This window comes from Pipistrellus kuhlii, unplaced genomic scaffold (assembly GCF_014108245.1).
Source record: "Pipistrellus kuhlii isolate mPipKuh1 unplaced genomic scaffold, mPipKuh1.p scaffold_m20_p_2, whole genome shotgun sequence".
Lineage (NCBI taxonomy): Eukaryota > Metazoa > Chordata > Mammalia > Chiroptera > Vespertilionidae > Pipistrellus > Pipistrellus kuhlii.
The window spans coordinates 127,646,976-127,657,565 of NW_023425515.1; the positions used below are offsets into that span (position 1 = coordinate 127,646,976).

General features: G+C 45.1%; 1 protein-coding gene across 4 annotated transcripts; it reads left to right on the forward strand.

The window, feature by feature from the left end:
* Positions 1–7: 7 nt before the first annotated feature.
* On the forward strand, positions 8–10,239 carry F3 (coagulation factor III, tissue factor). 4 transcript variants are annotated; one of them, XR_004989003.2, is made up of 7 exons: positions 8–296; positions 1,401–1,512; positions 5,525–5,719; positions 7,599–7,773; positions 8,332–8,491; positions 9,155–9,403; positions 9,777–9,919. XR_004989003.2 is itself a non-coding variant. In XM_036443916.2 (6 exons), the coding sequence occupies exons 1-6, from the start codon at positions 185–187 to the stop codon at positions 9,911–9,913; spliced, it is 891 nt and encodes a 296-aa protein (XP_036299809.1). In that variant the 5' UTR covers positions 13–184; the 3' UTR covers positions 9,914–10,239. The 4 variants fall into 4 exon arrangements, 2 of the variants coding, with proteins under 2 accessions (XP_036299809.1, XP_036299808.1); XR_004989002.2 differs by having other exon boundaries at positions 10–296; positions 5,525–5,715; positions 7,595–7,773; XM_036443916.2 differs by lacking the exon at positions 9,155–9,403 and having other exon boundaries at positions 13–296; positions 9,777–10,239.
* Positions 10,240–10,590: the final 351 nt, after the last annotated feature.

The window sequence follows — 10,590 nt, forward strand, 5'->3', positions numbered from 1 at the left end:
GGGAGCCGGCGGGGCGGCGCGGGATCGCGGAGGCGCGGGGAGCGCGCGGCCCTTTAATAGCGCGCCCGGCTCCCGCGGCTCCAGACCCGGCTCCCCGCGCCCTCTCTCTCCCCACGGGCGCGTTCCAGCCCAGCCTGCCCAGCCTTCGGGGCGCAACGAATCCTCCCGACCTCGCCGCCGGCTCATGGACATGGCGTCTCCCGCCGGACCCCGGCTGACCTGCCCCGAGGCCGCCGTCTCTAGGACGCTCCTCCTCCTCCTCGCCTGGGTCCTGGTCCAGGCGGCCGGAGCCTCAGGTGAGTGGCGCCCGCCTCCCCGAATTCCTGGGGCGCTCTGCCCGAAGCGGGGATCCGTCCTGCTGCCTGGAGGTGCCCCCCAGCGCCTGCCCAACTCAGCCAGGCTCACCCACCCGCGTTTGGACCAACCTGGGCGCGAGTTGGAGGGTAGGCGGTTGGTGCCTGGGACCCGGCCTGCTTCTGCTAGAGATGCTTCCTGGGAGATATGTATGATAGTTGTGTCTGTCAAGTTGTGGCTCCAGCTTTACGTTTAGGAAAAGAGCTTCCCAGTGACCTTGAAGGTGGTACTTGGGTCCGCACCTGCACGGGTCAGCATGCAGTGGTTTGGATGTTATCCTTAAGTGCGCACTTCATAAAGAGCGGCCCTCGGTGTTGTCTTGATCCTCCTAGTTTAGATTGAGTTAGAGGCAATCCTGTTGCAGAATGTCGCTTGGATGGAAGCAGTCATTCCACTGTCCGTGCCTCAATATGCCTGTGCGAAACAGGGCAGTGACTGACCTGCCCAGTCAGAATGGGCAACGCAGACCTTAATAACAAAGCATCCTAACCAGTGTACATGCTCTGGTGTGACAGGCCCAGCACCTGCCTAGCTGTCTACTGAAGTTTCAGGATAGAGACGTTTTAGATAAAAAATGAAAAGGATCAAGATTTGGCTTTTTCATTAGATGCAGGCCTTACTGCTCTCACACATGTGGGATTTGCCCTTTTTCATAACTTATGGAAGACCCTTCGTAGCTGGCTTTCCATGCCAGAGTTCAATCTTAGAGTCCCAGGGTCCCCCAGCTGGGGGTCATGGACCCCCTTAAGGCCCTGATTGCTCCTGGGCTGTGCTTCACAGGGAGTCCACATGAATGATTTCAAACTATAATTTCAAGATCCTTGCCTGTTTCCTTGCATTACAATGAAGAGCCTACCATGAGGAAATTCTGGGTTTGGGAAAAAATTGAATTTTTTTTTTTTCCCCCTCTGGATAATTCAGTAGTGAAGCTTTCATCATTGGAAAAATATTAGTGTGAGGTTTATGGGGTAAGGAGTTTTATACCTTCAATGTTAAACCATGTGCTAAGAAGTTCATGTAGTAATAGCTGTTCCTCTTGTTTAAAGACACTACAGGTGTGGTGGTAGCATATAATTTAACTTGGAAATCAACGAATTTCAAGACAATTTTGGAATGGGAACCCAAACCTATCAATCATGTCTACACTGTTCAGATAAGGTAAGTTAGATACAAAAAGAGGAAAATACGGCTTTTGATGTTTCTCCTTCCCTGTGCTGTTTTGACGGTCCTACATTAAATGTCTTTAAAGCTGATTGATGGTTGAGATTATTGAATAGATGACATGGTAATTTGCCATACTCTGCTAAACCTGCAACATTTCCAGCTCTTAAACTGTTAAAACATTTTAATTGCTTTTGGAGGTGATGGGGAAATTCCTAAGTGGAACAGAAGCTGTGGAGAGGTGAATCTTCTCGAGGAAGCCTTGTTGTCACTGATGATATGATTCTGGATGGATAATTAATCTCACCTAAGCACATGCGTCTTTTTCAGTGCTGTCTAGACTGTAAGCCTGCTCTAACGTGTTAGGGGAGAGGTAGGCAGGAGTTTGGATACATACATTGCCCTGCAGCAATGTTCGATGCGTTCATCCTTGGACTCGTGATTTATACTTCATTTGTATACGTGCTAACAGAGGAGGTCAGTTTCGTGACTCACCACCTGGAGAGAAATACTCCTCTGCCTGCACGGTCAGCTGTCAACGCTCCTCTGACAGACAGTTCTCCCTAAGAGCCCATAATTCAGTATACTGTCTAAATATTGACATGTCTTCCTTGATGGTTTTCTCTATATTCTTGTAAGTTTCTCATTTCTGAAAGGTTCTAGGAGGCTTGGTAGAGATCTTATTAATTAGGAGAGCAGCTGTGGAAATTATTTTAACATATTGTGTAAAAGCACAAAAGTATCACTGGCTAAAATTAAGGTGTTTTGCTTTTTGTATTGTTTATTTTGTCAAGCCTTTTAAGCAACTCCTACACAGAGGCAGTCTTTTAGGTAGATGTTCTTGTTGTTCAAATGAACTCCATGATGACTGTTGCCAAACCAACAGAGAAGAGAATGTGTGTGTGCGCGCGCAAATGTATGTGTAGCCAGAGGGAGGGAGAGAAAGGAATTTCATAACCTGAGGTCATAATTACAAATATGGTCAAAGTTGTCAATTCGGATTCCACTAGTCAAGAATACAGAGCTGAAGTTAACTTCAGTAGATACTTTTCTTCCAGAGATTGAAAGTAACATTTTAGGAGAAATGCTTACCTCCTAAATATATTCAATCTTATGTCTAGTGAGTGTGTGGGAAGATATTTATGGTTTCCCTGGTTTTTAAATACAAGCCTTTGTTAGCTCTCAGTACTTGGACTTCCCAGGGCTGCTCTTCAGGTGAACGCAGCCGCGGTGTGCAAACATCCTGGTTCAGAGATGCTGGTTGGGGGTGCCCGTGGACTCGGTGTTCTTGCGGAGCCCAGCTCTCCTCATACTCTCCCCCACGTGCTAGAGGACCTGCGAGCAGTCCCTCCACCCTGCTGCAGACCTCCCTCTTCTGTGCTGTCGCTGTGAGGTAAACGGGATTCCTGGTGAACAGGATCACAGCAGTCATTTTAAAGAAAAGGAAACCATTGCCCTAGGACAGTGGTTGGCAAACTGTGGCTCGAGAGCCACATGTGGCTCGCGAGCCACGGTTTGCCACTCCGTTGACTAATGAGTTTGCCAACCATGGGGATAGGGGCTTAATCACAAGGAACAACAGCAGCCTGTAGTTATTGGAATTGAGAGTCTAGGTCAGTAGTCGGCAAACTCATTAGTCAACAGAGCCGCAGTTTGCTGACCACTGCCCTAGGAAGATGAGGGATTAATCCATGAGTTAATTAATTGATGATAAGTGCCCAGCTGGGTCTAGAACCAAGGTCTGCCCAGTATTCTACCACCACCACCTTTTCTGGCAGGTCTGCCACAGCCGATGTGAGCTCCCCGACAGCTGGGAGGAGGAAGAAGGGTTGGTGCCAAAACACCAGTTTCCCCTTATTCCTCAGGTTTTTCTGTGAGGTTTCTTCTCATTGGGGCCCCCGGTTTTCCTTCTCTAAAGGCAGCATCTCCACCTCCTACTCCTCTCCACCTGCTGCTCCTTTGCACCCACCACTGGCCTGTCCCCAGCCACCGGACACCACTGCTGGGCCTGCAGCCCCTACTTGGAGCTCCAACTGTGTTTTTCCCACTTGGAAATAGTTCCAGTGATGGTTGCAAACTGCTATTGGCTCAAGCACTGAAACATCACCTGTAAGACTGATCCCATGGGAATGTTTGAATTCTAAAATGGAACTTTAAAAGCTTCTAGAAAACAACCAGTTCCTATGTTGACGAGTCTTGATTCCGTTGGAACTCTTCAGTGTTTGAGGCAGGATTTTTATTATGAGTCTTGATTCCGTTGGAATTTTTTAGTAATTGAGGCAGGACTTTTATTATTTCCAAGTCAGGAGATTTTTTAATGAGTACTTAGAGGATCCTTGAAGGCTTTTAAAGTGTTAGTGCTGGTAACAGTGCTCAGAGGAGCTTACTTCAGAATTGCCCCTTTACTACTTGTTTACGCAACTTTACCCGTGTCACTGGCTTCGGTGATGTTGAGTGCTGTAATTCCTATGGGTGAGCTGGGAGAAGCCAAATACGGATCTGTCAGATGGAATGTAGCCTCCGAGCCCAGCAGTCTTTCTCTTGTTATCTGAACAACATGTTTGCCATAGGATGAAGAATCATCATGTTTTCCTTCACCTTTTTCACTCCAGAATTAAAACAGCCTCTCTACTTCTATCATAGAAAATCAGAGAAATCTAAGAAATCAAAATCTTTCAGTATCAATGTTAGTTTGTGAATTTTAGGACAAAGTGTTACTTAGCTCCAATTTTTGAAAACTACCTGTTTATGGCTCATGGGCATGGATTGAATTCAGTTTGTTTTTCCCCTAATTCAACCTGTAAATGCCAACGATCTAATACTGAGCAAGGCCTGCGGTGTGTAAGCCCTAAAGCCTTGCTGCTTGACAGCAAACACAAGGGCATGGACCCCTGGTCCCATGTAGACTGTGTTCAACATGAAGTGCTTTAGTGAAGAGATCGGTGCTGGGGAACAGCAGGAAAGAGATCCGATCTGAGCAAGGAGATCTGGAATTCCCAGGGGAAATGGGACTGGAACAAGGCCCTAAATGACGGACGGGGCGGAGGCAGTGGATAATGCTGAAGAGAAGGGAAGAGCAGTGTGGCTGTCAATTCAGAAAGGACAGAAATGTGTGGATCAAGTCGCAGAAACATTTACCTATGGATTGTTTGAGTCCTTTAAAATAATTTTGTATTTATAGAAGTTTTTTAAATAATTTCCTCTTCAATGAAGGAAGGTATTTTAGCCTCTTAGTCTGTCAGGCTTTGTGAGAGAGATACTATTGTTATTCTGATACCTTTATTGGGAAGTAGTCACATCATTTAAAAGTGAGAGAGGCGTGTAGCAGAATGAGATTGAACAGACACAGCTCTCACCTTGTTACATGACCTTGTACAAATTACTTAGTGTATTGAGCTTCAGTATCCTTGTGTCTAAAAAAAGATCCAATACCTTCTTGGAAGGATCATATCAAATGAAGTAACGTGTAAAGGGCCTAGTATTGTACCTGGCATGTAGTAGATTCAATAAATATTAAATAACCACACCAACAATTGTTGTGATGGAATGTAATGTGTAGAATATATCATTTAGATTCCATTATTACTACATTGTCTATATTCTACAAAGAATGTCTACAATATAGAATGTTTATAATAAATAGAATGTAGTACAATATACTAAGTAATCGGGCCTTAATAAAAAATTGTGTACATTCTAAGAAAGATAGTTAACAAAATGGTTAAGAGCAGACCCCAAAAACTGTTGTCTGCCTTAAAGTTAGGTCATTTGTGTGACTGAGCTGGCCACCTAATCTCATTTTGCTTTGGTTACCTTATTATGAAAAGAGAGATGGTTACAGAGCCACCCCAGGTGACTGTGAGGACTCTAGTGCATCTACAGTGCTAAGCATGGGATTGCCTGCTCACGAGTGGTTGTGGATGCTATTATTGTAACAGCACCACAGCCAGAAAGCCATCTGTCTTGTTGGATACAAATCCTAATGTTCCATTTCTCTTCCTTCCTTTAGCCATAGATTAGGAAATTGGAAAAGCAAATGCTACTCCATCACAGACACAGAGTGTGACCTCACTGATGAGATTGTGAAAGACGTGAAGCAGACGTACTCAGCGCGGGTCCTTTCCATGCCTGCCAATGCCACCGGTTACGAGGGGGAGCCCAAGTACACAAACTCCCCGGAGTTCATTCCTTACTTAGAGAGTAAGTCGATCCGTTTCATTCTCATTTCTACAAGCTCCTGGATCTTTTTGTGAGCTCATGACCCTTAGGGGCCAGTAGATCAGACAAGATTTCTTCAGAACCACATCTTTTTTCTCAGAAAGTGCCCCAGTCCTCTTCACTCATTCCAGTGTAGTAGGAGGTGCCCTGTGCTTGAACTTTGGAGATGATAACAGTGTCATCAAGTAATTTTCTCCACCAGCCCAAGCCCAGACCGTGCCAGTAACAGGCTGGATGGGGCCTGAGGGACTAGGACATCCACCAGGACTGGGTTTCAGTGTTTCTCCATATATATTTTGGAAATTTTATTTACATGCATATACACTTAAACTCATACATACACACACACACACACACACACACACACACACACACACACCATTTCCATCCCATCATCAGACCAGAAGTCCCAGTTTACAGTTTTCACAGTCACAACTGCTCAGGGAAAGTCCAGTTTCCCTCTGATCCAGAGTCAGGCTTGCTGACCTCATCTGGCCAAGGTTGAGCCTCGTGCTGTGCCGGGCTCTTGCCCAGCCGCTCCCAGCCTGCCTGCTTCGTGCAGGTTTTGAAAGTGCGGAGTGTTTTCCTCCTCCGCCTTTGTCCCAGTAAGCGGACCTTAGTATCCCCCAGGGAAATGCACAGGATCCCCGCCAAGTAGGAGATTACATTTTTTGGCCTGACTATGGCTCTCAACTAGGTATTTTAAATAAACCTGTAAACACACTGGGAAGGGTGAAATCTTTTAAGGTCTTTTAAGGTCTTTAAATCTTCAAAGGCCTTTGAGGAAGACCTAGAATGAAAGGTTAAAATGAAAGGGTCATGCTGTCGGTCCTTTTCTATCTACCCCTCTGACCACCCAGTGAGAGAGGAGAGTTTCTGGAGGCGGGAATGGTGAGAAGGGGCAGAGGGACAAGCAATCAACCTTTCCCCTCTGATATCTACTTGGAGGGTCGAAACAGAAGGTCACCTTAGCCCAGGTGGGTCTGGCTGCCTCTCCTGGGCCCCTGTCTGCCAGAACCTGTCTTTCGCTTGTGTATTTGTCTCGGCATCCAGCTGGGCATTGGACACCACATTCACGCCCCCTCTGGTAACTCTGCCCCGGTCACTGATTGTCCCCCTTCCGTCGATGGCACCCACTTGGTTTTCTGTTATAGTTTTTGGGTTTTTTTGTGGACCATTTTAAATCCCTTTTTGGTACAAGATAAAATATAGTTTGCATATTTATTTTGCATGTGCCCACACGTAATTTGTGTTAAATTGTTGGGATTAATTTTATTGTTATTCATAGCCCCTGGGATCTTTGAGCCCTCCAGACTCCCAGGGCTTAACACTGGTTCCTTGAGGTGCCAGGACATCTCCTGGACTTTCCCACAGCCCTTATTTATTTTAACTAAAATATGGAATCTTATGCAACTGTGTTGTTTAATTCAGTAGCCTCTAACCATGTATAGCTATTGAGCCCTAGAAATGTGGCAAATGCTATATGGGTAAAAAAATACACACTAGATTTTGAAAGATATCTCCAAAAGTTTTAGATTGATTACCTGTTGAAATGATAATATTATTTTCACTATAATGGGTTAAATAAATTGTATTACTGGAATTCATTTCACCTTTTCCTTTTCACATTTTCTAATGTGATTGCAAGGAAATGCAACTTGACATCGGTGGCTCCGGTTATACATCCAATGGATAGCGCTTCTATAGCAAGTCTCGGGTGCCTCTTGCCTCACTATTGCTAGGGAGCGGGTTCTCAGCAGGTGTTTTATGAGGGATGACCAGGGAATTAACTGTGACAACTAAATGGGGTTCTATTTGTAAAGAATTCTTTGGTTCCAATGAAGTTTATTTTCTGTTTTAGCAAGCCTCGGACGGCCAACAATTCAGAGTTTTGAGCAAATTGGGACAAAACTGAATGTGACGGTACAGGATACAAGGACCTTAGTCAGAAAGAATGGCACATTCCTGAGCCTCCGGGATGTCTTTGGCGAGGACTTAAGTTACACACTTTACTATTGGAAAGCTTCAAGTACAGGAAAGGTGAGGGGTTTTTTTCACTGGTTTCTATGACTTACTTTAAATCGTGGCCCCTTGATTTTACAACCCTCTTCTGCCCCAATTCAAAAGTAGCAGAATGGGGTGGTTCAGAGGGCGGTGTGGTGGGTAAGAGGGGTGAGAGGGGTGCTTGCTGTCCTGGTTCTCCCGGTGACTTTGAGTGACCTTGTGACTTTGGGCCAGGCCCCTTTGGATGCCCATGTTCCTCAGCCAAGGGGCTGGACCAGATCATCTCTAAAGTTCCTGTCAGGTCTCACATTTCTTTCTCTATGGAGGATCACAGAGACAAAATTTGTTTTCCATTCAACAATTAATGCATCATCCTTCCTTTCCTTTACATCTCCTACAGGGACTAAGTTGGAAATCTCTACTGTTGGGAAAAAGCACCCTCAGCAGTTAGCACGGGAATATTTAGCCAAGTGACTTCTAGTCCTGTATACGTCAGATGTGTCCGCGTAGGCTTTTGCTTCCACAGTGACCGGGTAAAGGAGAGAGAACTCACTTGGAGCCCAGATGCATTAAGAACTCTTTATCTTTTAACAGAAAATGGTCAAGACGAACACTAATGAGTTTTCGATTGATGTGGAGAAAGGACAAAACTACTGTTTCAATGTTCAAGCCGTGATTGCCTCACGAAAAGCTAACCAGAAGAGTCCAGAAAGCCCCATTGAGTGCACCAGCCACGAGAAGGGCATTTTCAAAGGTGAGTGGCTCTGCCCGGCAGGCGCGGAGGCACAGGTGCCCTCCAGAGGACCGGCTCCACCCGCAGAACCAGGATGTCCTCTGTTCAGAGAGACACGTCTTGGTTTTTCTTGGTTTTGTGTTTTTAGGCAGTTAGAAATGTCTCTCTGTTGTTTCTTACAGTGGCGAGTATTTTCTTGAGCGCCTACCTTGCACTAAGCTCTCTGCTGAGTGCTAGGCACATAGTCCGTGTTTGGGGTTTAGTATGGATCACAGATTTCTCTGGGCATGTTTTCATGCTTAAATTCTAATCTTTGGGGTTTAGGGGGGAGCATCTGGACCAGCTGTGAGCACCCACAGTGGGCTGTAAAGTCTAACCCATCAAGGGAAGAGATTCAGTCTGTCACCTATACCCATGTATGTGTGTCCATGCATGCACACACGGGGCCCACACACAGTGAGGAGAGACTTCTAACAGGAATTTCTGTGGGTATGTACACATGTATGTACATGAAACTGTAAGCCTAGGAGTCTCTCTCCAGGCTTTGTAAAGAAAGTGCTCTGAGTACTTCCAGGGATTAAAAGTCAAAAGATAGTAACGATGGCCTAGCTCCTTGCCAAGAAGAGATTTTAAATTTTAAAAACATTTTAATATAAATTCTCCTCCATTTATTGACACTGACAGAAGGAAAGGACCCTCCTTCTCTCTGGTCCTGCACCCTCTGGGCCATCATACCCACAGCCCTCACATCCATCTTCCTAAAGCCAACTCGATTTCCACTGCCTCTGTCTTCGTGCACATCCCGGTCGCTGCTTCCCAGTCCTCTTCTGTATCTGCTGAAATGCGTCCTTTGAGAACCATTGTGATTGCCACCTCCACCCGGAAGCCTTCTTATTGCCCCAGCCAGTTATCATCTCTCTGAGCTGAATTCTGGTAGCCCTCTGTTAGTTCATCTACTGTAATCATTTACCACCAAACTCAGCATCATGCACTATTTTTAACCGATTGTTTTTAACAGCTGTTCTTCCTTCAATCTATGTGTACCTTCTCTAGACTATGAACATTATCCAGTTTACTAAATGGCCTACTTAAAGCTTTTGGCCTTTGTCAATTGCCCTACAACACCTAGGGTTTGACAAATTCTTTCCTAACCAAAATGCGTTGTGGTGGAAAGAGCAGAGGAAAGAAATTTCAAATTACACAAAAGCAGGATGGTGTAATTTGGAGTGAAGCCCTCAGTTCTGTCCACCGATAAGTGAGATTCAAGCTCTCTCTCCACATTGACTTGGTAACTTTTCTTTTTCAGACATCTTCTTCATCATCGGAGCAGTGGTGTTCGTAGCCATCATCTTCATCATCACCCTGGCCCTGTGTCTGTACAAGTGCAGGAAGGACAGAAGAAGGCGAAGTGGCAAGGAGGGCTCCCCCTACGGTGTTGCGTAAAGCGCGTGACACTGGAGCTGCCAACTTCCACAGAGTTTATATAGCACTGCGACAGAGAACTTTGAAAAGAATGGAATATATGGAAACAAAAATGAATATTTTGGAGCATGGAGATCCTTGGGCCCAAAGGAAATTATTTATTTGACTGTTCTCATGATAAGCATTCTGGTTTTGAGACCAGCACTAGTCACTTTGGAATGTAACGAACGGTACAGCCAATTCCAAGTTTTCTTAATGTATTTTTTTTTTAAACACTACGGCACCTTTTGCACATATCATGCTTTAGACTGTATTTTCTACACTCAAGACGAAACAAGGTCATCTAAGCAAAAACAAATGAACAAATGCTTTTAAAAAGTCCTGGGTGGACTTTTGGAGTACTTTCAACGCGCTGACTTCAAGCCATGTGGGAGAGTAAAATGGAAATTGGGTGGACTTTTCTAACATGTGTCTGTCCTTTTAAAATGTGGAATTTCGGTGTTTGTTTTCTTCTCAAGAGTTCTTTTGGAGGTTCAAAACAGTTGGCAAAACATATGCATGTGTTAAATGCAGAAGACTTCTGCTTTGCCTGACCAAGCCTGACAACTTTGGACATATGCATTACAGTTTAGCACTTTAACTGACTTAAATGCTATTGATTAAACACTTGACAGCTAGCTATATTTTTATAAGACTAC